Source organism: Macaca mulatta, chromosome 7 (assembly GCF_049350105.2).
Source record: "Macaca mulatta isolate MMU2019108-1 chromosome 7, T2T-MMU8v2.0, whole genome shotgun sequence".
In the NCBI taxonomy this organism is placed as follows: Eukaryota; Metazoa; Chordata; class Mammalia; order Primates; family Cercopithecidae; genus Macaca; species Macaca mulatta.
The window spans coordinates 161,786,457-161,811,069 of NC_133412.1; the positions used below are offsets into that span (position 1 = coordinate 161,786,457).

A 24,613-nucleotide genomic window follows, 5' to 3' on the forward strand; every position below is an offset into this window, starting at 1 on the left:
CGGCCCCGGAGCGCGCGGAGAGGCAGGATCTGCTCCCGACCCTCTCGTCTAGCAGGCAGAACCAAGGCTTCAGGAAGAGAAGCGGCTTTCGCAGTTTCACGCTAGGACGGGCTAAGCTGGGAATCGATCCCAAATTCCACACTCCCAGTCCTTTGCTGGGTCCTGCTTTCCTGACTGCGTCTCAGGCCCAGAGGTGATGGGGCACACAGCGTTAGGGAATGGTAGAGCTGGAGAAAAGGGTTCGGCTACTACCCTCGGCTTTGCCAAACTTAACATATTGAAATTCCATTCCACAAATGTGTGTTGCGTCTCTGGGTACAAGACAGCGTAATGAGCATCGTGAGAAATCTAAGACGAATCCCTAAGCCGTCGCTGTCTTCAAGGAGATTACAACCATGCTATAATTACATACAGAGCTGTATCTCTAATAAGGACCCAACCACGGTTTTATCTGGCTAGTTTTTTGTTTGTTTTGAGCTCTGGTTATTCCCCATAGCCAGGAAAATCAAAATATTAAAAACAAAGGTTGGGGCAGGCCAGAAGAAAAAAACAAAGCTGAAACTACCTAAAGCACTGTGTTAATTAACAGCATTTGCTGCGTGCCTTCTGTAGGTAAAAGCACCATACTATGGAGGGAAACAGAAAATAAATATTAAAAAGATATGGTTTCCACTTCCAGTAGTTTTCAATGCTCTTTGATGTTTCGGGGTATAAACTAAATAAATAAGTAAAGCAAGATGGAAAAAAATTAGCAAATGACAACTTTAAATAATAAGCTTTTAACCAGAAAATTGATAAACCAAGAATGTAAATATTTAAGGATTATAAATATGCATAGTAAACACCCTTTCATGAGATCAGATGGTGGGTTTCAATTTTATATAAAAATTATGGTAACTGGAAACCGGGCGGATTAAGTAGTGTAGACGAACAGACAAGATATTGCATATGTGTAGAGGAAAGATAAATATTTGTATTCGGTGCCATTCAAATATGGTAGTCTTTTCACTACGTAGAACTACGCCTTGAAAGCAATAGATACTACACTGTATAACTTAATTATTAACTTAAGCTCTGATTAAGCAAACTCAGTAAAACGTTCAATTGTCCCTGAGACTTGAAATGTATTACTGCATCAGGGATAAAGGAAAAGTCAAATTATTTTAGTAGATGAAATTGAAAAAGTTGCAGTCTGTGTGTATATGGTGCATCCCCCCCAGATCTATCCATAAGAATGGCTTGCTTTTTGCTTATTTATATAAAACCCACTATGTTAAAATAATGATTTTAATAATTACAAATTTATCAATGATCTACACATCCTAATTTTCAGTAATATGCAGTATTTGTTGCCAAATGATGTAATACAATTATCAATGTCTGAAGATAATAAAACCAAGATGAGTACAAATTTAAGAGTTCTTTGGGGAGGGCTGTTTCAGGTATAAAATAATATGCAATAATATCAAAGTGATTGGGTCTGGAATTGACTAAAGTAAATATAATTTATACATCGCTATTAAAGGAAAACGATGATTTTGTTTCTCTACAAAATCTTTCCGTTTTGTGGTAAGTAAACGAATACATACTAGATTCTGCTTCAGTACAAGTTTACAAAAGGCAGTCTGAACTATTTGTGAATTCATTTTAATTTTCCCTCTCTACATCCCTTTCCAAAAGTTTCTCAAATACACTTTACTTCTCAATCTTATAGCGATTCCCCTTCCTATTAAGGTCCTCACCACGTGTAATTTTGCCAACGTTGCTTTAAAATAAAATAAGCACTAAAAGGAGAAAGTATGTGACATTTTTAGAGTAATATCTATAGCTATAGCATTAAACCCATGTTTCTCACAGAGAAAACATCTGCGCGTAGATGCTCCAGAATAAAATGCCCTAGAAACAAAACGGACTATACTGAGAGTAAAATTACTGTCGTATCCCAAACTTAAAAAAATAAATAAACTGTCAGCAACTATTAGGCATACAGCAGTTGTCACTTGGAGCACACGAATGTTTTGAATGTGTTTGTGAGCATACGCTATTATTATAAGGCTTTCTCAGCAAAAAACAGGACGAGCATGCCAAGAGCGGCCAATCTAATCAGGATTTGCAGAAATCACAAGTCGGAATTTGCAGATCCAAGAATTCTTTTTTCCAGAGTAAACATTCTACTCCAAAAACAAACCCAGGCGTTACCAAACAGCCCTTCCCTGCGCCCCTTCTCGCCAAAGTTATCTGGCGAATTTCACGTTTACATATTCTGAGAGGCACAAATATGCCTAACACATTTAAAACCCTGATCCAGAATTAACCCGCAACAATCGGCCAGGGCGTTCAGAATAGAAGTTCAAGACCCCTTTTAGAAATTACTCAAATACATGAGAGCGAACCTGGAAAAGCAAGACTTTTCTCTTTGTTATGCTACCGCTACGGGTCTGGCCGCCGCGCCCCATTCTCCGGGACTCCGGGGCCGCGGGCGCGCTCCGGGGTCCCGGCGAGCGGACACACCCCACCGCTCGTGCCGGGGCCCGCCCCTCCCGCCGGCCGGGGCCCGCGCCCTCACCTGCTCCCGCTCCCGCATCCTCGGGGCCGCGCGCCCCGCTCAGCGACCCGCCTCCCGGGGCCCCGCCGCGCGGTCGCCGCAGCCGCACCCGCACGCCAGCCCGCGCCGCGGCGTGCTCATGGGGCTCGCACGCCTCACTTCCTGTCTCCAAAAACCCGGCCCGCAGACCATTCCCCTGAGCAGAGTCCGGCGGTGGCGACGGCGAGGGGCGAGGCCTGGAGGTGGGACCGGCCGGCGAGGAGCGCCCCACAAAGAAGCCTTGCGGGGGCGTGGGGTGGCAGCAGGACGGACAGAATGTCGGACCGACGCGGGACGCGCGGCCGGAGCAGCGGGGCGGCCAGGCCCGGGCGTCCCTCCCCCTGGGCCGGGCGGGCGGATCTGGGGAGGCGGCGGCGGCCCGTGACCTCAGAGAGTTGGAATGCGGGCAGCCGCGCGGGGGAGGCGCGGACAGCTGCGCCCGGCCGCCGGGGAGGGGGCGCGCCGCTGCTTTTTTTAATCGTATGATCACTTATTTTAAGAGTTTCCAAATAAAGCAAGGCTTTTAATAAAATGAGAGGAGGGGGTATTATTTAGATTCCAGATAAAGAGTTTTATTCTTGTGTTATTAGGTAGGCTGTAAAATGCTGTTATTGATGGTTATTCGTTTACTCTGGTATATTTCTTAATAGATTGGAATACAGTTCTTCTTTTCCTGCTTGCTCCTAAGGTTATGCCCCATATCACTAGACACTTCCAGTACTGGGTGGAAAAGCCCCCCCACCAGAAATGGTTCATATGCCTCAAATAAGCTGTCTGCTTATGCAATACAGAGCAGAACTGTTAAGGATGGAGACTTGACCAAGTTGTCTGGGTTCAAATCCCAGCTCCAACATTTACTAGCTGGATGACCTTGTGCAAATTTCTTAATTTCTCTTTACCTGTTTCCTCTCCTATAAAACAAGGATATTAATATCTTTGCACCGCAGAGGTGGGGGAAATAAATACTAAGCAATATCCAATAACTTGTGTAAAGCATATATGAAGTGTTTCGTTTAATTGTGACACAGTATTCTGGTACTGCATTCTTATTACTGTATTGCAGCACTTAAGCTGAGGAATAAAACTGTGACTCTAACACTATTACAATAGTATAAGATCTTTTCTTGGCATGTGTAGCAGAGAACCTTTTAATTTATGTAAATTTTAATTTCAATGATTTTGTTTTAATGCTGCTGTTTCTGGAAAGCTTTTTAAAGTACTGTTTCATGTAAATATCATTTTCTTAAACAATTAACAAAAACTTTTTAATACTTAACTATGCATGAGACGTGGTCCCTGCACAACACAGACTTTTGGTTTAGTGGGTAATAAACGCACCTACACACCACACACACAGTACAAGGCCAAAGTGGGGAGCACTGTCATAGAGGTATGAGTGCTATCCAAGAGCAAAGCCAAGCAAGGTGCATCTTGGGTCATTTAGCTAAAGGCAAATAAGATTACCTGTGTTTCTAAGGGAAAAAAATAGATCAATTCTGTTTGTAATTGATATTTCAACTGAACTCTACGAGGGGGTCAATTTGCGCGCGAGGAAAGAAATGAGATCTGAAAAGAAGTCCCTTTGCTGGCTTCCCAAGGTAGAAAAATTGGAATCGTGTGATTTCTCCCATTCTCATCTCCATCATCAAGACCTGGTATTTCCTCCTTTGAAATATCTCATGAATTCTTTGTTTCCTTTCTGTTTCCCCTGGAACATTCTAAATCCAAACCCTCATCATTTTACATTCGGATTATTGCAACAAGGGTGGTCTCCTGGCATCTGGTTTCTCGGTTCTCTCTTATTTCCTTGCTAATACCAGGCTTCCTTCTCTTATCACTCCTAATGGACTCCCAAGGTTAAGTTCTTCTGCCTGACCCATCGGGAGTTTCCAAACGGGCCTCTCTGACCACCCATATCGCTTTCTGCCCCTGTCAAGCTTTGCCCCTGGCCAGCAGCCCCTTCTGCCCTCCTTCCATTTGTCTAAGCCTTCTGCGTCTCTGCAAGTAAGACTCTGCTTCCAGGATGACTTTCTAGCCACACCATTCCACAGTGATCTCCACACTTGGCAAGAACTGTAAAAGTTGTTTCATGAAGGCTTCTTTTATATCTCCTAGGATTCCCAGGACAGTACTGGGCAAAGAGTAGGCACTAAATAAAAACTTGTTAATTGAATCAGGAAGAAAATAAAAGAATTTTAAAAATAGAAAATGACCGTAAAACCCAAGAGATGTTAGACAACTGAGTTGAACTTCCTCCCTCACAGTCCACAGATGTCATGTACTGACCAAGTACCTAAGCCCTATTTTCCCTCAGCTATGTTAATTTGGCAGTAACATTCATGGGAAGGCACTTGAATAATGCCTTCAAAGTATTAGTTGTAAAATTATTATTAGCTTGTGTTTCATATCTAAGGAAGTGAGATAATTTATATGGTGCCACCCCCAAAGATACAAAAGGGTATAAGTAAAAAGTCTGCTTCTCACCCTGCCTGCTAGACACCTAGCTCTTCTCCTGGGAGGTAACCAGTGTTCCCTCATTCCTCTGTATCCTTATAGAGATGTTCTGCAGAGTTATAAACAACTACATATAACTATCTTTACCCCCTCTTGTTATCCAGAAGGTGGCATACTTATACGTACTCTTACGCTGGAAGCTATTTCTTACTAAAATAAATAAAATGTAAAAAGAAAGCCCAGCACATAAAATGATGAAAGACAAAAAGATGAAAGGAGGCTGGGTGCGGTGGCTTACGTCTGTAATGCCAGAACTTTGGGAAGCCTGGGGGGGCAGATCACCTGAGGTCAGGATTTCGAGACCAGCCTGGCCAACATGGTGAAACCCTGTCTCTACTAAAAATACAAAAATTAGCTGGACGTGGTAGAGCATGCCTGTAGTCCCAGCTACTGGGGAGGCTGAGCATGAGAATCGCTTGAGCCCAGGAGGCACAGGTTGTGGCGAGCCGAGATCACGCCACTGCACTCCAGCCTGGGTGACAGAGCAAGACTCTGTCTCAAAAAAAAAAAAAAAAAGGAAAGGAAATTGTGGTTTGGTGGGTGCACTGACTAGTGTTTTCTTAGAAGTTCAAAAGTTAATCTGTTTTGATAGCACGGTGAATACCCACTGTATAAATTATCATCATCTGCAAAAATCCAAATTGAATGAATGCCCTGCCACACAAAGATAATGATCCCTGGCTGGGTGCAGTAGCTTACGCCTGTAATCCTAGCACTTTGGGAGGCCAAAGCGGGTGGATCATGAGGTCAAGAGTTCGGGACCAGCCAGGCCAATATGGTGAAACCCCGTCTCTACTAAAAAAAAAATACAAAAATTATGCCAGGTGCGGTGGCTCACGCCTGTAATCCCAACACTTTGGGAGGCCGAGGCGGGTGGATCACGAGGTCGGGAGTTCAGGACCAGCCTGGGAAATATGGTGAAACCCCCGTCTCTACTAAAAAAATACAAAAATTATGCCAGGCACGGTGGCTCACGCCTGTAATCCCAGCACGTCGGGAGGCCGAGGCGGGTGGATCACAAGGTCAGGAGATCGAGACCATCCTGGCTAACACAGTGAAACCCCACCTCTACTAAAAATATAAAAAATTAGCTGGGCGTGGTGATGGGCGCCTGTAGTCCCAGCTACTTAGGAGGCTGAGGCAAGAGAATGGCGTGAACCCGGGAGGCAGAGCTTGCAGTGAGCCAAGATCGCGCCACTGCACTCCAGCCTGGGTGATAGAATGAGACTCTGTCTCAAAAAAAAAACCAAAAACAAACAAACAAAATTAGCCAGGTGGGTGGCACACGCCTATAGTCCCAGCGACTCAGGAGGCTGAGGCAGGAGAATCGCTTGAACCCGGGAGGCGGAGGTTGCAGTGAGCTGAGATGGTGCCACGGCACTCCAGCCTGGGTGATAGAGTGAGACTCTGTCTCAAAAAAAAGAAAAAAAAAGATAATGATCCCTGAGGAAGGGGACAGTGAGGGCTAGAACTAGAAATGTGAAGTCTTTGGTCTCTCAATCTGCTCCTTAAGTTCTGTCTACTACACTCAACACTGTGTCACATGCAACACCTTTCCAGTTGCAAAAGAGTAATCATTTTATGGATAGATTCCCCTGGACATCAGAGAAATGACGATCTTGGCAGTGTGTTTGTTCAAATGGAGAAGCATGTCTACCTCAGTAGCAAGTGACTGCTGTGACTGTAATTCCCAACACTTAGGGCCTTTGATCCAAGCCTGTCTATGCCATGTGATAATCACTATTGGAAAATACTTGTCCATTCAGCCCACATATATTTAGAAGCCAGGTGCTGCAAGGAGAAAGGTAAATAGATGTATATCCCTGTCCTCAAAGACTCACCATGTGAACAACAGGTGAATATGTAATTGTAGTAGGTGAGGAAATTTATACATGGTTATACTTTATAGTCTGAATGGACTGGTAATGTCTGGTTAACCACTGTGATCAGCTTCTGCTTGAGTCTGGAAGGACAAAAAAAAAAAGGTTGACTGACTACTCAAAGAAAAGCAAAGCTTTGGGCTGGGCACGGTGGCTCACAGCCAGCACTTTGGGAGGTCAAGGCAGTCGGATCATAAGGTCAAGAGAGTGAGACCATCCTGGCCAACATGGTGAAACCGTGTCTCTACTAAAAATACAAAAATAAGCTGGGTGTGGTGGCACACACCTGTAGTCCCAGCTACTCAGGAGGCTGAGGCAGGAGAATCCTTTGAACCCAGGAGGTGGAGGTTGCAGTGAGCTGAGATCACGCCACTGCACTCCAGCCTGGCGACAGAGGAAGACTCCGTCTCAAGAAAAAAAAAAAGAAAGAAAAGCAAAGCTTTTCAGGCAGGAGGACACCCCCACCCCACCTTCCCCCACCCCCTACTGCTTCTACACACTTACACACATGCGTGCACATGCAAAGAATGTACAACATCCAGCTGACATATAACCTGAGAAGAGAGTAGATGTGGTTGGGGGGCAATGTTAGAAGACTCATGGCTCCATGGAGATGGGGTTGGTACTCAGCCCTTCTGACTTCCAAGCCAATCCTCTTTTCAGTCATCTTCTCTTTTTGGAAGACAGCCCAGAGCCCTCTTAGCTGGCACTTTGGGTTTGTTGAAATCTGGTCTTGATAGGAAAATGTGTTGTTTCCACTGAATCAGAGAACATTTTCAAGCTGGGGAAAAAAAAAAAAAAACAAAAAAAAACACTGTCCAGTTTTGTCTTTTTCAAGCCTAGCACTCCTACTCCCTCTAATGGCTTCTCTTAGGGCATCATCATGAACATCTTCTTCGAGATGTGATGTGGTTTGTGAAGCTGCAGTTTACAGGGAAGTGCCTGGAACTGCCCTGGACCACCAAATAAACCATTGGTTTAGTGGGTTTGCCCCTCCTGTGATCTAGACATTGCAACATCTTAGATCTAAAGGTGGGAGGTCTCAAGCAGTCTTTCAGTCTCTTTTCCATAGCTGTCCTAAAAGTTAGCTCCTTGTCCTAAAAGTTAACGTTCTCTTGAATACATTTTAATAAGTTTCCCTACTCTGAATATGTTTTAATTAAAACATTACTTTTATTAAATGTTATTTTCAATTTTATGTAAATATTGACCGAGAATTGGGTACCCAGTAATGGTAAAAAGTGTTTTTGTTCTTAGTTCTGTAATGGGTGGTAAAGGAATAAAAGTAATTCATCTGGTCTTTTGGATTGTGAGTGTCACGAAAGCAGGGAGTTGGTCTTGCTCCTCTTTGCGCTCTGACTCCTGGCACTGTATCCCAGTGTAGGTACTTAATTTTTAATCAGCAAGCATAGTACTGCCATGAGCCAGGCACAGTTCAATATGCTTCACAAATATTAACTTATTTCATCCTTATAGTAACTCTTTGCAGGTGAAACTAGTATCATACCTATATCACAGATAAGGAAACTGAGGCACAGAGATGAGAAGCAATCTGCCTACGGTCTCAGAGGGAGTGGCAGAGCCAGGATTCAGACCCAGACGGTCTGGCTGCAGTGCCCTTGTTCTCTGTCATTCTGCTCTGCTGCCTGTCATCAATGTTGAATGAGTGTATGATCACTGGATTTATCCTTGAGGAATGCTTTTGTAAATTAGGTCTTTAATTTCTTTTACCCTATAAATATGTAATGAGTGCTTACTCTGTGTCCAGCATCCTGAAAGGTTGGAGAAATGTAAAGCCCTACAGAGTTTATAATTTTGTTAGGGAAGACACACATACACACGAAATAACATTGCACAGAATATATTATTATACTAATAGCTTCCATATAGATGCCATAGGAATTCATAAGGATTATATGAGATTACTAAAGGACCATATGACAGACCCTAGGTAGCCCCACAACTCCTGCTCCTGCTGTCTGTACAACCCGCTCCTGACCCCTACTGTGGATTGCTTAGGTAATAAATTTGGCAAAAATAAGAGGTTTGGCAGATGTAATTGAGGTCCTGAATCAGTTGATTTTGGGGTCAGGTCCCGGGTGGGCCTAACTTAATTAAATGAAAGCCCTTGGCTGGTCTCAAATTTCTGGTCTCAAGTGATCCTCCCACCTCTGCTTCACTGAGTTTAAATCACAGGCGTGAGCCACTATCCCTGGCCTTTACTGGCTTCAGTGAACAGACATGTTAGTGAACCCTTTGGCAAAGAACTGCGGGCAGCCTCTAGGACTTGAGGGTGGCTTCCAGATGATAACCAGAAAAAAATCTGGGTCCTTACTCATAAAGCCACAAGGAAATGATTTTTTTTTTTTTTTTTTTTTTTTTTGACAGGGTCTCACTGTCACCAAGGCTGGAGTACAGTGGCATGATCTTGGCTCACAGTAACCTCTGCCTCCCAGGCTCAAGCAATCCTCCCCTCTCAGCTTCCCAAGTAGCTGGGACTAGAAATGCATGCCACCATGCCCAGCTAATTTTTTGTACTTTTGAAGAGACACGTTTTTGCCATGTTGCCCAGGCTGGTCACGAACTCCTGATCTCAAGTGATCCGCCAGCCTCGGCCTCCCAAACTGCTGGGATTACAGGCATGAGCCACCCCACTCAGCCAGAAATGAATTCTTGCTAACAACCTGAATGAGCCTGAACATAGGTTCTTTCTCAGTCAAGCCTCCAGATGAGAACACGGCCTGCCTGACACCTTGATTGTAGTCTTGTGAGACCCCGAGCAGAGGACCCAGTGAGGTTGACCCACGGAAACCATGAGATGATAAACGTTTGTGTTTTAAGCTGCTAAACTTGTGGTCATCTGTTATGCAGCAATAGACAACAGAGACCACGCTTAGGAATTAGTGGATATGAGGGAGAAAGGAGACCTCTCTGTTTTCCAGGTTTTGTGATCAGGGATAGGGAGAATTCAGTTATTGATTCAAATAGCGGAATCAAGAGTAGAAATCTATTGAGTGGAGGAAGGGGAGATGAAGGCGACTTCTGTCTAAGTGCTGAGTTTGGAGAAAATAAGAGTAGTCACTTATAATTTGGGAGTGGAGTTTGTGTGAGAATTCAAGGCTGGTGGAAAATTCGTTCATTATCAGCACAGAGTTGACAACTTAAATCCTCAGAACAAAAGTGTTGTCCCACGAAGGGTGTTCAGAGAAGCAGGAGGATGGGGATTCGTCTCGGGGAGAGGCCACGGGTGGGCCCGGGAGAAGGAAGGCAGAACCAAACCCAGAAGGGCCAAGCTAGGGCAGAGTCAGAGACTTGACGGATTGGCTCTGTTGCTCCGGATAGTCCATTTTCCCTTCAAGGGTAATTGCAGTGCAACCTCTAAGAGGCAGACTCCATTTTACACGTAAGAAAAGTTTAAATACCTGGACCGATACCATACTAACAGTAAGTAAAGGCTGAATTTGAACTCGCGTCTCATATCACAGCCCAAGATCTTTCTGCTACACATTTAATTCATTCTTATCATCCAAGAGAGAATAAAATGAATAAGCGGAGGGCCAGCAGAGAGACTAAGGAAGGGTCCCGGAGGTGCCTGGGAGGCGGAGCAGCCACCCGCACGCGCACGCCGCCGCCCTCCTTGACTGAACACAGGTTTCGCGGGTAGAAGGTGTGCGCAGGCGCGGACACGGGCGCATGCGCGCTCACTCCGGCGAGCCGTGCCGGCGGGGGCGGGGATACGCGGTGTGCGCGGCCGGGGGCGGAACGGAGGAGGAGGCGGTGGTGGCTCGGCTGCGGGGTAGGAGTCCGCGGCAGCCTCCGGGTAAGCCAAGCGCCGCGCAGTGCTGAGTTCCCGCACGCCGCGGAGCCATGGAGATCGGCACCGAGATCAGCCGCAAGATCCGGGTGAGGCCCGTGCCGGGCGGGGGTGGGAAGCCAGGTCTCGGCAAGCGGGCGGTTGTCAGGAGTAACGGGGACCTTGGGCCCGGGTGGACGCCGCGGCCTGGCCGCCGCTGGACGCTCCTGGCGGGCTGCAGCTCCTCCTTGTCCAGGCCGCCTTGGGCCTGGGGACATTTGCGGCCTCAGAGCAGGGCTGCGGCTGAAGTAGCCGCCGGGAAACGGAAGAACAGGCTCAGGCCTGGCGGGAGCCACCCCTGCGGCGCAGGGCGCCGCTTTGGATCCGCTGCGGGAGGTGGCGGGAGGTGGGCGCCGCGGGACCGGAGCGGGAGTGGGGTGCGGGGTGGGGGTGGTGGTGCAGGCGAGGCTCCTCCCCGCCCCCACCCGGGGGACCTGGAGGTGCGCGCACCAGTGAAGTGGCCTCAGCGCTGCAGAATCCGGTCTTGTTTTCCTAGAGCCGCCTTTCTCACATGCTCGTTTGCTCTTTTTCTCTCAGAGTGCCATTAAGGGGAAATTGCAAGAATTAGGAGCCTATGTTGGTAAGTGTATTTTGAGTTGTTAGTTTCATAGAATTTAGAGTTTGCAGCTAATTGAATTTTAGTGAATGCATATTTCTCACCGTACTTTGGACATTGGGAGAGACTCCCTTCTACCGTCTTCAAATCTTATACTCCCTGGTTACTTCTTTATCATCTTTTTGCAACCTTGTTTTTTTTCTCCCAAACCTCCTTCTGTTATGGTGTTTTGAAATTTAGTTTCCTCCATTAAGGCTCTGTCACATTTTACATAATGTTTGAGCGAATTTTATTTTATGTTTTTCCTATTCTCTCTCATTTTAAATTCTAGGGACGGGTCTCACTACGTTGCCCAGGCCTTCACTCCTGGTCTCAAGCAATTATCTGACCTCAGCCTCCCTAGGTGCTGGGAGTGCGGGGATTACTGGTGTGAACCACCATGCCTGTTTAAAGTTTACTATTCTTGTAACTTTCCTCTTGACATTTGTTTTTAGAACTCTGATTTTGGATATGCTTTTTGATGCTTTCTGGCATTGGCTTCTGTAATGGTTCAGTGAATTTTATTTTCCGATCTCTATGTTTTCCCTCTTTCTCTCCTTAAAACAGTAAAGCGGCGTTTTCCTTCTCTTTATTCTTTTATAATTTGAGTGTTTACTCTGGGTCAGGTACTGTGCTTAACTGTTGTATGTGTATTAACTCAGGATAATCCCTATGAGAAGACTGGAAGGTAAGTGGCAGTATCCTAGACTGTGTAAACAAGGAAACTGAGGCTTTGCCTACTTGAGCAAGGTTTTATGGTTTGCCCCCAAAGCTGATGCCTTCTATAACAATAATAGCTACCACTTAAGACAGTGATTCTCAAAGTGTGGGAGACTCCAAGGGTCTCTGAAGTCAAAACTGTTTTCATATTAATACTGAGATGGTATGTGCTGTTTTTCACTGCGTTGATGTTTGGATTGTGTAAAACTAATGGTTGATAAAGTTTTATCAACCATTTTATCAACTGGTCAACATAGTAACACCATAATGAAATCATATTCAAATCACTCCCCCTTATAGTTTTTTTTTTTTTTTTTAAGCTAATTATACTTAAAATGTCATTGATGAAGATGTGAAGTCCAGGGTTTACAAAATGTTTATTATCTTCTTAGTATTCTGTGTGAGGAAATAGAAATGCTCATAAAACACTTTTATTGTGTACTGAAATATGGTTAAGGAAAATCATTTGAGTTGAGAATTAAGCTAGCCACCTCTTTCAGGGAACATCATTTTTAACTTCAAAGTACTGACAAACTGGTTACGTACACTAGGATATTTGGCAGATATTTACTTGAAAGTGAGCAAAGAACCCGTAGTCTTTGTTGCCAATCACATGTGAGCTTTCAAATGAAAATTAGAATTTTGGAAAATCTGAGTCTGCCTCCATGAACTCGACAGCTTCCCAGTACTTAAAAAATTTCTGATTAAGTAAATGGTGATTTAAAAAAATTTTATTCTTATTATTTTTTGAGATGAAATTTCACTCGTTACCCAGGCTGGAGTGCAGTGGCGTGATGTTGGCCACTGCAACCTCTGCCTCCCAGGTTCAAGCGATTCTTTTGCCTCAGCCTCCCAAGTAACTGGGATTACAGGCACCCACCACTACGCCCAGCTAATTTTTTGTATTTTTAGTAGAGACAGGGTTTCACCATGTTGGCCAGGTTCGTCTCAAACTCCCAACCTTGTGATTTGCCCGCCTCAGCCTCCCAAAGTTCTGGAATTGCAGGCGTGCGCGCCTGGCCAACTCAATGGTGATATTAAAAAATAATTATTTTCTATTACATAATGAAATATATCAACGTGCCAGTGGTTTTTGTAGCTAAGTGAACCAATATTTTCTAAATAACGAATGCATAATGTTACAAAACTGTGCATGGATTTAAGATTTATTTAAACTGTAGGGTGGGTCAGTGGATTTCTGTGCAACAGTTCAAAAAGGTCATTGATGTATTTGACATTCCACATTGCTTTAACGTTTAATAAGCTACCACTTGTTTAGTTTTGGTGTAGTGTCACAGAAAAATATCCACCTTATGTGAAAAAACTATCAGAATACCCCTTTTTCAACTGCATATCTGTGAGACCAGATTTTTTCACATTCTTCAGTCGTAAGGACATAGAACAAGATATATAAAAATGCGAAACAAGGCCAGTCTTTGCAGTAACTTTTTTTTTCTCTTTTCTTTTCTTTTCTTTTTTTTGAGACAGGGTCTCACTCTGTGGTTCGGGCTGGGTGCAGTGGTGCAATGCACTTGGTTCACTGTGCATCTTGGTTCACTGCAACCTCCACCTCCCAGGTTCAAGCGATTCTCCTGCCTCAGCCTCCTGAGTAGCTGGGATTACAGGCACCCACCACCACCCCCAGCTAATTTTTGTGTTTTTAGTAGAGACAGTGTTTCACCATGTTGGCCAGGCTGATCTCCAACTCCTGACCTCAGGTGGTCCACCTGCCTCGGCCTCCCAGAGTGCTGGAATTACTGGCATGAGCCACCGTGCCTCATCTATATATTTTTTTGGAGAATTTAATAAAAATAATGTTACTTATGTTAATATTATTGGGTTTGTGATTAACATGTGATGGATGTATTATTTAATGAATAAATACTTTTTAATTAAAAATGATCAGTTCTAATTTTGAACACAGTAAATAATAGATAGAACCTGCATAAACCAGAGAAGGGGCCCAAGACCAGTTTGAGAACTGGTAATTTATGGAGTACTTACCACCATTTGCTGGGCACTTTCATAAATGATTTGTTGTCAGGATTGTTGTAAGACTAACAGGAGAGAATTGAGGCTCAGAGAAAATGAAGCTGAACCAAGATTTATTTATTATTTTATTCTCTCAACACTTGAACTGCATTTTTTATATTTTTCTTTGAAACAAAAAAAGTACTTCTGAAATGAACCTTTCTGCCTGCGTAGAAATACTACAAGTATTTAAGGTATTAAAGAAATTTGGCACCACACGGTGGTTCGCACCTGTAATCTCAGCACTTTGGGAGGCCGAGGTGGGTGGATCACGAGTTCAGGAGTTCGAGACCAGCCTAGCCAACATGCTGAAACCCCGTCTCTACTAAAAATACAAAAATTAGCTGGGCGTGGTGGCACATGCCTGTAATCCCAGCTACTCGGGGGCTGAGGCAGGAGAATCGCTTGAACCCATGAGGCAGAGGTTGCAGTGAGCCAAGATGGTGCCACTGCACTCTAGCCTGGGAGACAGAGCGAGACTGTCTCAAAAGAAAAAAAAAAGAAATCTAATGGAGTTTTGGGGGGCAGAGATTAGAGTTCCTGATAACAGCTTTTGCTTCCTTATCTTCTTATTGAGGTTTTTTGTTTTATTTTGTTGTTGTTTTAAATCCTAGACCTCAGTCTCATAATCATTGTAGGATTACCAAGGGAAGGGTGTTTTTTGGTTTCTTTTTTTTTTTTTCCCCGAGACAGAGTCTTGCTCTGTTGCCCAGGCTGGAGTGCAGTGGTGCTGTCTCAGCTCACTGCAAGCTCTGCCTCCCGGGTTCACGCCATTCTCCTGCCTCAGCTTCCTGAGTAGCTGGGACTACAGGCCCCCGCCACCACACCCGGCTAATTTTTTATATTTTTAGTAGAAACAGGGTTTCACTGTGTTAGCCATGATGGTCTCGACCTCCTGCCCTCGTGATCCGTTTGCCTTGGCCTCCCAAAGTGCTGGGATTACAGGCGTGAGCCACTGTGCCTGGCCTTTTTTTTTTTTTTTTTTTAAATCCTAGACCTCACCCTTATAATCATTGTAGGATTACCACCGTGAGGGTAAAACAGTGCGTTGAGTTGACATTATTTAATGTCAAAATTGAGTTTTTTAAATGATGTGGAGCTTTTGGGTCTATTTATTTGATACTGCTACAAGTTTGTTACCCTGAGTAATTGAAACCTGCCTTTAGCAAGGGTAAATATGTTCACTTGAGAAATGAGTGTTGTCTTGAAACAATGTAAATTAAAACTAAACAAAATTCAATTCTTTTTCTTGGGAAATGTTCATATATTTCCTGGAAGCTTCTTTGAAATTAGTAAACATTATTAAAAAGATTCAAGGAAGTGAATGCATGCTCAAGTTTGACCCTATAATTCAGAATGTCTAGTTTTGTAAGTATCAGTTATTCTTAATTTCCATCCTTCTAGTAATTGAAATACCTGTGGAATGAAGAGAAAAAAATTAAAGCTAAGCCGTCTTGTCCAATGTAATTCCACTAGAGCTCTGAGACTCTAAAGCTTAGAGCTACATCTATATTTTCAAGCACATCTACTTTAAGAAGAAAGTTTTGAGGAAACAAAGTTTTGATATACCTTTCCTTTTAAATAGATGAAGAACTTCCTGATTACATTATGGTGATGGTGGCCAACAAGAAAAGTCAGGACCAAATGACAGAGGATCTGTCCCTGTTTCTAGGAAACAACACAATTCGATTCACCGTATGGTATGTTTCTGAATTTTTGAGCCTCAGACCAAAGTTTGGCACAAGCCTGAGTTGATATTCTGTCCGAAGAGAGGTTCTTGACAGTTGAGTTAAGTTCACTTTGGAGAGGCAGTTTGTGAGTGATGAGGGCACAGCCTCTGTATTAGTCCGTTTTCACTCTGCTGTGAAGAGATACCCGAGACTGGGTAATTTCTGAAAGAGATTTAATTGACTCGAAGTTCCACATGGCTGGGGAGGCCCCAGGAAACTACAATCATGGCGGAAGGTGAAGCAAGCACTTTCTTCACAAGTCGGCAGGAAAGAGAAGAGTGAAGGAGGAACTTCCAGAGACTTACATAAAATCATCAGATCTCGTGAAAACTCACTGTCTCTTGAGAACTTGGGAACTCACTGTCTCATGAGAACTCACTGTCATGAGAACATCATGGGGGAAACCACCCCCATGATCCAGTCACCTCCCTCCCTTGACAGATGGGGATTATAATTCAATATAAGATTTGGGTGGGGACACAGAGCCAAATGTTATCAGCCTCTGAAGCCAGACAGCCAAAGTTGAATCCTGGCCCTGTGTCTTGCCTTGGTTTTTCTAGCTATAAAATGGGAATAGTACAATCACTTGCTTTATAAAATTATTTTGAGGATCAAATGGGCTAATATGTGTAAAGTACTTATAGGTGTCCCTAGCTCATTTCCCTAAGGAATTCTTAGTATATGTTGGCTGTACTTACTATGTTTCTTTTGTAAAGTTCTATATCTTTTTTTTTTGAGACAGGGTATTGCTCTGTCACCCAGGCTAGAGCACAGTAGTACAATCACAGCTCCCTGCAGCCTCGATCTCCTGATCTCAAATGATCATCCGATTGCAGTACCCTCCCTCCTGCACTCCCCATGCCTGGCTAGTTTGTAAATTTTTTGTTGAGGCAGGGTCTTAGTATGTTGACCTGGATGATCTTGAACTCCTGGGCTCAAGCAGTCCTCCCGCCTTGGCCTTCAGAAGTCTTGGGGTTATAGGTGTGAGCCACCGCACCTGGCCAGCTTCTGTATCTTATAGTTCCTTTTCCTGCACTAAAACCAGTTACAGATGTTTTTTTGAACTGGATTGGCTTCTTATATTGCCTTTTACAATGAGTTACCTTTTATAGGGCAAGGTTTTCTGTTTCTCACATTTCTGGTTCTAACTTTTTTAGCTTTTCATTAAACTCACACCTTCATTTTGAGTAATAATTATAGTGTAATGTTATAGCATATTTTGAGATTATAAGTTTTTTTAAGTTTGGAATTTTAAAATAGGCAACTTTGCTTTTATACATAAATTACTGTTCTATGCCTTTAGTTGAGAATACTGACAAGAAGAGTAAGATTCAACTTAAGATGCTAGGTCCTAGTACCAGGTTTGAGGTAAAGTGAAGATGAGGGCTGGAGGATAATGATGTAGCTGAGAATAGACACAAGAAATACTTTGTTAGGCCCCTCAGACTAGGAACTACCAGTTACCGTAAAAGGTGATGATGTAGCAAAAGTTAAGTAAGCAAGTGGCCTGCTAAATTTGAATGGCAAGAGGAGGCACTAAGTGGGGAGATGAGCCTGGTTAAGTTCTTGCCTTTATACCAAAGGTTGTCTTCAAGGTGTTTTTGCCCCAGTAGACAACTGTATGCTTATCAGTCTTCTTGAAATTCTGCACAGAATTCTCTGGGTTTATACATTGCACAAATTTGAAGAACGTTGTATAGTGGTCATCAGTTGTTATGATACACACACTGCTGCCTCACTGTGGGTGACCCAACCCATTTGTTACAATTTGTCCCCAGAGGTTATTCCCTCCCAGCCCCCCGCAAAAAAAGATTGTGGGGCTTTTGACTGGGGAAATTACCATTATTGTGAGTACTATTTTTTTTCCTAAAGTCCAGCCAATCTAAGATGGAAGATTGACCGAGTAGATCCTTTTCTCCAAAAACTTGATGAAATACTTTAGACAGATTTTTAAAACAGACTACTAAGTGAATTTAAAACCAGATTAATTCAACATTCTCATCTGGCCATAAATTCAGTTCTTTAACATGTGCTGATGCAAAGGGTGATGTCCCCACTTTGGCACTTTGCTTTCTTAAGTTAGTGTTAACACTAGCCCCAAACAGACTATTGTGATTATTTGGAGCCTTGAAATAATTGTGTCCGTGGGGACAGTAGCATGTGACTAGAGTTCTCATTGAAACATTATGAGATTTCTGGCATTTTTGGGGAGGTACTGGGAAGGGATGTGAGGCAAATTACTTCATTTATAACTACCAAAACAGCAAGATTACAGCCTTACAGCATCAGTTTTGAAAGTATTAGAGTGAAATGATATAGCATATTTTGAGATAACTTTTTTTAACCTCTCAGAATTAAGTTGTCCAAGAAGCCATCTAATTTAAGCAGTTAATATAAGCTGCTTAAATGGTTGTAATAATAAGCAATATTACATGTTTATGATACTTGTTTTACTGTAAGCTACAGTAAATTTTTAGTACTTAGAAAACAGGGTGACATATTTTGTAGACTAAGACTCTGGTCAGATGATATTCTTTCCCATATTTTTGCATAGGCTAGATGTTGAAAACAGTGAAGAAAAAAAATATAATTTTTTTATTGATTTCTGTAGGATTTATACAAATCCTTTTTTTAAAAATGTGAAATTTGAAAGTTAATTTTAATACAATTTATTCACTAAATACAGCTTATCAGTATTTATCTCGGCTGGGTGCGGTGGCTCATGCCTGTAATCTCAGCACTTTGGGAGGCCGAGGCAGGTGGTTCTCTCAAGTCCAGGACTTCAAGACCAGCCTGGACAACATGGTGAAACCCCCGTCTCTATTTAAAAATAATAAAAATATTTTAAAAATTAAAAAAAAAATCTCTGAATATAATGTCATAAATTTAGAGTGACGGTTGAATTGAAATCTTAATGGAGGCTTTATTGTTTTTTGTTTTTTTCTCAGGCTTCATGGTGTATTAGATAAACTTCGCTCTGTAACGACTGGTAAGATTCATAACATTGTTTTTTTTTTAAATTTCTGCTTGCAATAGCATACGATTTGTTTCTTTCTAAAGTCATTTATAGTGCTTTGGGAAAAACCCATGACTTTCAAAACAGTGGTTCATTTGAACTTTTTTAGAAAGCACATATTTTTATGAACTTAAGACCAGTAAATTTAATATAATTCAAAGATATTTAAGTGTAGGAGAGGGAGCAACGCACTTTATCCGAAGGAAATAATTACATATGTGTGCAGAGATTTAGCCTCAAGGATATTTCAGTATTTTATAATTGAAAACAATTTAAAAGTTCAGTAATAATAAACGAAATTGTCATATTACCATGTGTGGAATAATATTCAACTATTGAAAATAATGTTATGGAAGAATAACATGAGAGTATACACACATAAGATACATGTTTTCAAAAATGTGTATATATGCTCTTCCCCCCAAAAATCAGCTTTGAGATAATTGGTGATTTTTATTTATGTTTTTAAATTTTTCTGCAATAAACACATATTGCTTTTGAATTGGTGATGAGGAAGGAAAAGACTTAAAGTAATAAAAATAGATGGCTGGGCAGGGTGGCTCACACCTGTAATCCCAGCATTTTGGGAGGCCAAGGTGGGCGGATCATGAGCTCAGGAGATCGAGACCATCCTGGCCAACCAACATGGTGAAACTCCGTCTCTACTAAAAATACAAAAATTAGCCGGGCGTCATGTTGTGTGCTTGTAATCCCAGCTACCCAGGAGGCTGAGGCAGGAAAATCGCTTGAACCAGGGATTTGGAGGTGGCAATGAGCCGAGAATGCACCACTGCACTCCAGCCTGGCGACAGAGTGAGAGTCCGTCTCAAAAAAAATAAAATAAAAAATAAAAATAGATTAAAAGGACTGTATTTTTCTTTTCAGAACCCTCTAGTCTAAAGTCTTCTGATACCAACATCTTTGATAGTAACGTGCCTTCAAACAAGAGCAATTTCAGTCGGGGAGATGAGAGGAGGCATGAAGCTGCAGTGCCACCACTTGCCATTCCTAGCACAAGACCTGAAAAAAGAGACTCCAGAGTTTCTACGAGTTCACAGGAGTCAAAAACCACTAATGTCAGGTAAGAGTCCGGTGTAGACCTGCTGTGGGCAGATGGCTTTGTGTATGTGACATTTTTAGTAGTTTTTGTATCTTTCAGTTTGCTGTTCTCAGCAATTTTTAGGAACAGTGAAGTGATCATGAGCAGTTTTTTGAATAAAATAATGGATAAGATCTAAGTATGATTATCTTTGATCACAAATTTAGTAAATCAAAGTTTAAAGAAAGTGCAATTTCAAAGTAGTTTTGAATGGAATACCTAAAGGGAGTATCCTCAGTTTTTTCCTTGAAATTTTTCAAGTAAGCATTCTTTAAAGATTTGGAGATAATTGCCCTAATTTGGTTGTAATACATTTTGTTGTTCTTTTAAATAGGCAGACTTATGATGATGGAGCTGCAACCCGACTAATGTCAACAGTGAAGCCTTTGAGGGAGCCAGCACCCTCTGAAGATGTGATTGATATTAAGCCAGAACCAGATGATCTCATTGATGAAGACCTCAACTTTGTGCAGGAGAATCCCTTATCTCAGAAAAAACCTACAGTGACACTTACATATGGTTCTTCTCGCCCTTCTATTGAAATTTATCGACCACCTGCAAGTAGAAATGCAGATAGTGGTGTTCATTTAAACAGGTTGCAATTTCAACAGCAGCAAAATAGTATTCATGCTGCCAAGCAGCTTGATATGCAGAATAGTTGGGTATATGAAACAGGACGTTTGTGTGAACCAGAAGTGCTTAACAGCTTAGAAGAAACGTATAGTCCGTTCTTTAGAAACAACTCGGAGAAAATGAGTATGGAGGTTTGTATGTACTTTTAAATTCTGGCTTAGGCTAAAATTCAGCAGTTCTTGATACTAAATAATATATGAAGTATCTAAACACATATACCAAGTTTATTTTGTTTTATTTTACTTTTTGAGAAGGAGTTTCGCTCTTGTGGCCCAGGCTGGAGTGCAATAGCACAATCTCAGCTCATTGCAACCTCTGCCTCCTGGGCTCAAGCGATTCTCCTACCTCAGCCTCCCAAGTAGCTGGGATTACTTGCCACCACGCCTGGCTGATTTTTTATATTTTTAATAGAGACGGGTTTCACCGTGTTGGCCAGGCTGGTCTTGAAATCCTGACCTTGTGATCCACCTGCCTGGGCCTCCCAAAGTGTTGGGATTATAGACGTGAGCCACGGCACTCAGCCCCAAGTTTATTTTTAAATTGTTTTATCTGCTGTTTCTCATGATATACCAGATTTTCCTCTCCATGGCTTGCTCCTAGAGTTCTTTTATATCACATCTATATACCTTTTTGGGATTTCCAGCATTTGAGATAGCTTTAATCTTAAATTAATTCGGGGGGGTTTCAGATCAATTTTAGATTGTTCATGGTAATTGCTAGTAAGCAACCAATTAACTCTGTTTTATTAGTTTTCTCAGTAGCACTGTATGCAGCTGTTAATAAAGTTCTAATTTTTGTTTTAGCTAAAGGTTGACTGGTAGGGATAATATTTATATTTATATTATTTATTTGTTTATTTTTATGTGGTGTCTCACTCTGTCGGCCTGGCTGGAGTGCAGTGGCGTGATCTTGGCTCACTGCATCCTGCACTCCCGGGTTCAAGTGATTCTTCTGCCTCAGCCTCCTGAGTAGCTGGGATTACAGGCGCATGCCACCACGCTCAGCTAATTTTTGTATTTTTAGTAGAGATAGGGTTTCACCATATTGGCCAGGCTGGTCTTGAAATCCTGACCTTGTGATCTGCCCATGATGGCCTTCCAAAGTACTAGGATTACAAATGTGAGCCACCACACCTGTCCTCATATTTATATTTTTATACAAAACCAAGAAATACTCTGAATTTCTCATATTACTGTGTACTATTTTTTTCTTAAAATGGAAACATTTCGTAGTAGAACTTTTGTTATTTTCTGAAACTAGGTAAGCATAAATTTTATCTGATTGCAGGATGAAAACTTTCGGAAGAGAAAGTTGCCTGTGGTAAGTTCAGTTGTTAAAGTGAAAAAGTTCAATCATGATGGAGAAGAGGAGGAAGAAGATGATGATTATGGGTCTCGAACAGGAAGCATCTCCAGCAGTGTGTCTGTGCCAGCAAAGCCTGAAAGGAGGTACCTTGAACGTGGCTGTAAATTCAGCTTTAACTGCCTTGGTGGAGTCTTCTGATTTCTTGAAGAGAATAATCACGAAAATAATTTTTGTTTGTTTTTTGAGATGGAGCCTCGCTCTGTCAACCAGGCTGGAGTGCAGTGTCACGATCTCGGCTCACTGCAACCTCTGCCTCCCAGGTTCAAGTAATTCTCCTGATTCAGCATCCTGAATGGCTGGGATCATGGGTGCGCACCACCACAACCAGCTAATTTTTGTATTTTTAGTAGAGATGGTGTTTCACCACGTTGGACCAGGCAGGTCTTGAACTCCTGACCTCAGGTGATCTGCCCTCCTCAGCCTCCCAAAGTGTTGGGATTACAGGTGTGAGCCACCGCACCTGGCATACATATTTAATGTAATACCACGTAAGACTTTTTCATTGGGTTTTGAGAAACACATTAATGAGAGAAATTGCTTAACATTGGAGAGGATTGCAGAGAATATTGACTAATGTGATGGTGGAGTGAGGGGGAACAACATCAATTAAGATTCAAATTTATTATTTAAAAAAACTAAAAGGGACCTAGGCATGGCGGCTCATGCCTGTACCTAGCACTTTGGGAGGCTGAGGCAGGAGGATTGCTTGAGACCAGGAGTTTGAGACCAGCCTGGGCAATGCAATGAGTCTTTGTCTGCACAAAAATAAATTACCTGGTCATTTTGGCAGGCACCTGTAGTCCTAGACTGGATAGGCTGATGTGGAAGGATTGCTTGAGCCTAGAAGTTTAAGGCTGCAGTGGCACTACACTCCAGCCTGGGTGAGAGAGTAAAACTCTGTCTCGAAAAAATAATAGTAACGTTCCAGTGTAGTTGACATTTTCTATAAACTGCAGCTAGTCTGTGAAACCTAGATAAGGTTGTGGTAAAGGCATAACAGATGGGTGACCTGTGGAGAACTGAAATTTAAAGTTTAATAAAAATACCTTTCTTAACTCCTTTAGACCTTCTCTTCCACCTTCTAAACAAGCTAACAAGAATCTGATTTTGAAGGCTATCTCTGAAGCTCAAGAATCCGTAACAAAAACAACTAACTACTCTACAGGTAATTTAAATGTATTATGTTTACACTTGGTAAGACATTTCTGTAATTCTTGAGTAAGCTGAAAACGATTGCTCCTTAAATTGTGGTAAAATAAAGGTGCCTGTCAGATGTCAAGACCAAGATGAGGTTCCCCTATAGAAGAATGGCTTCAAAAGGAGATTGACAGGTTTGAGAAACTTTGCAAACTGTTAATGGACTATAGTGTTTCGAGCCCCATATAATGCCTTTTATACTCTTTTCAATGTTTGTGAAATACATAGTACGTAAACATTTTGAAGAGAATTTTGATGAAGTGGGACTTTCATGTTAGTAGCATTAGATTCAACATTAGATATGAATTTATGATGTATAAATGGGAGTAAAATTGGACAATAATAGGCGGCTGAAGTTATAATTTGTTAAACAGTAGTTTATAAACAAGGTTGGTTTCTTCCCTTTTGGTGGAACTCATTAATAGAATATAAGGCAGAGAACTGACTCATTTGTGATGTTCCTGCTCCAATTGTAGTGGAAGTACTAAATCATTTTATGAGAGAATATAAAAGTATTACATGCTTTCAAAACAGGAGATGAATCAGCTGTAAGCTGATCTTATGGAAAGCTGATTCTGAAATGCAGACAATTGATGGGTGTAATTTTGTGTTGTCATTAAATTCTATACTCTGTGGCCGACCTGTTGTAGCCAATGTGTAAACTTGTGTTAACAAGCTGATGGTGATGAGCTACTCTAAAAAGATGTAAGTTTTGCTGTGGATTTCATGGATGTACTTACAGCATTGCCCTGCTTGTCCACTCTCTCTTGCTTCTCTTTTTTGTGACCCCGTTCCTAAAGTGAGGTAAACTGTAGCCATCAGTTTTTTTGTTTGTTTTCTTTGAGGCGGAGTCTTGCTGCATTGCCCAGGCTGGAGTGCAGTGGTGTGATCTTGGCTCACTGCAACCTCTGCCTCCTGGGTCCAAGTGATCCTCCTGCCTCAGCCTCTCAAGTAGCTGGGACTACAGGTGCCCACCAACTTGCCAGGCTAATTTTTTTGTATTTTTAGTAGAGGTGGGGTTCCTTCATGTTGGCCAGGCTGGTCTCGTACCCCTGACCTCAGGTGATCACCTGACTTGGCCTCCCAAAATGCTGGGATTACAGGCGTGAGCCGCCGCGCCTGGCACCATCAGTTTTTCAGTTTTTGATCCTGATACTCGCCTGTCCTCTTGGTTCTCCTCATCCCTAACTTAACCTTGAACACTAAATTCAATAGGTTTTTGCATATAGAATAAGGATTATCAGGCAAGTGCCCACTCTTGACCTAATGGTATATCTATATTTCATTTCCTGATCTATCAGCAATATTAATTGTCTAGAATGATGAGAAGTTTAGAGAATTTCCATGGCTTTGAACATTTCTTTCTTTACCTAGGTTATCTAAATTACAATTTGAA

General features: G+C 42.3%; 2 protein-coding genes across 29 annotated transcripts in view; one reads left to right on the forward strand and one right to left on the reverse strand.

Annotated features, from left to right (window-relative positions):
- PTPN21 (protein tyrosine phosphatase non-receptor type 21) overlaps positions 1 to 2,965 on the reverse strand; it is a 90,094-nt gene extending 87,129 nt beyond the window's left edge. The window contains exon 1 of the mRNA XM_015144342.3: positions 2,567 to 2,965. The gene's annotated coding sequence lies outside the window, so the exon portion shown is untranslated. The remainder of the gene's footprint in view (positions 1 to 2,566) is intronic.
- A 7,740-nt stretch (positions 2,966 to 10,705) lies between these two features.
- Positions 10,706 to 24,613, forward strand: part of ZC3H14 (zinc finger CCCH-type containing 14) — a 49,507-nt gene continuing 35,599 nt past the window's right edge. For 19 of the 28 annotated variants that reach the window (XM_015144289.3, XM_077937676.1, XM_077937678.1 and 16 more), the window contains exons 1-8: positions 10,722 to 10,881; positions 11,369 to 11,411; positions 15,763 to 15,877; positions 18,856 to 18,896; positions 19,809 to 20,004; positions 20,357 to 20,786; positions 21,943 to 22,103; positions 23,085 to 23,185. In XM_015144289.3, coding sequence (XP_014999775.1) covers positions 10,846 to 10,881; positions 11,369 to 11,411; positions 15,763 to 15,877; positions 18,856 to 18,896; positions 19,809 to 20,004; positions 20,357 to 20,786; positions 21,943 to 22,103; positions 23,085 to 23,185 — 1,123 coding nt within the window. In that variant the 5' untranslated portion in view covers positions 10,722 to 10,845. Of the gene's footprint in view, positions 10,882 to 11,368; positions 11,412 to 15,762; positions 15,878 to 18,855; positions 18,897 to 19,808; positions 20,005 to 20,356; positions 20,787 to 21,942; positions 22,104 to 23,084; positions 23,186 to 24,613 lie in introns of all 28 variants that reach the window. The other 9 variants (XM_028850170.2, XM_028850172.2, XM_028850178.2 and 6 more) reach the window with 2 other exon arrangements.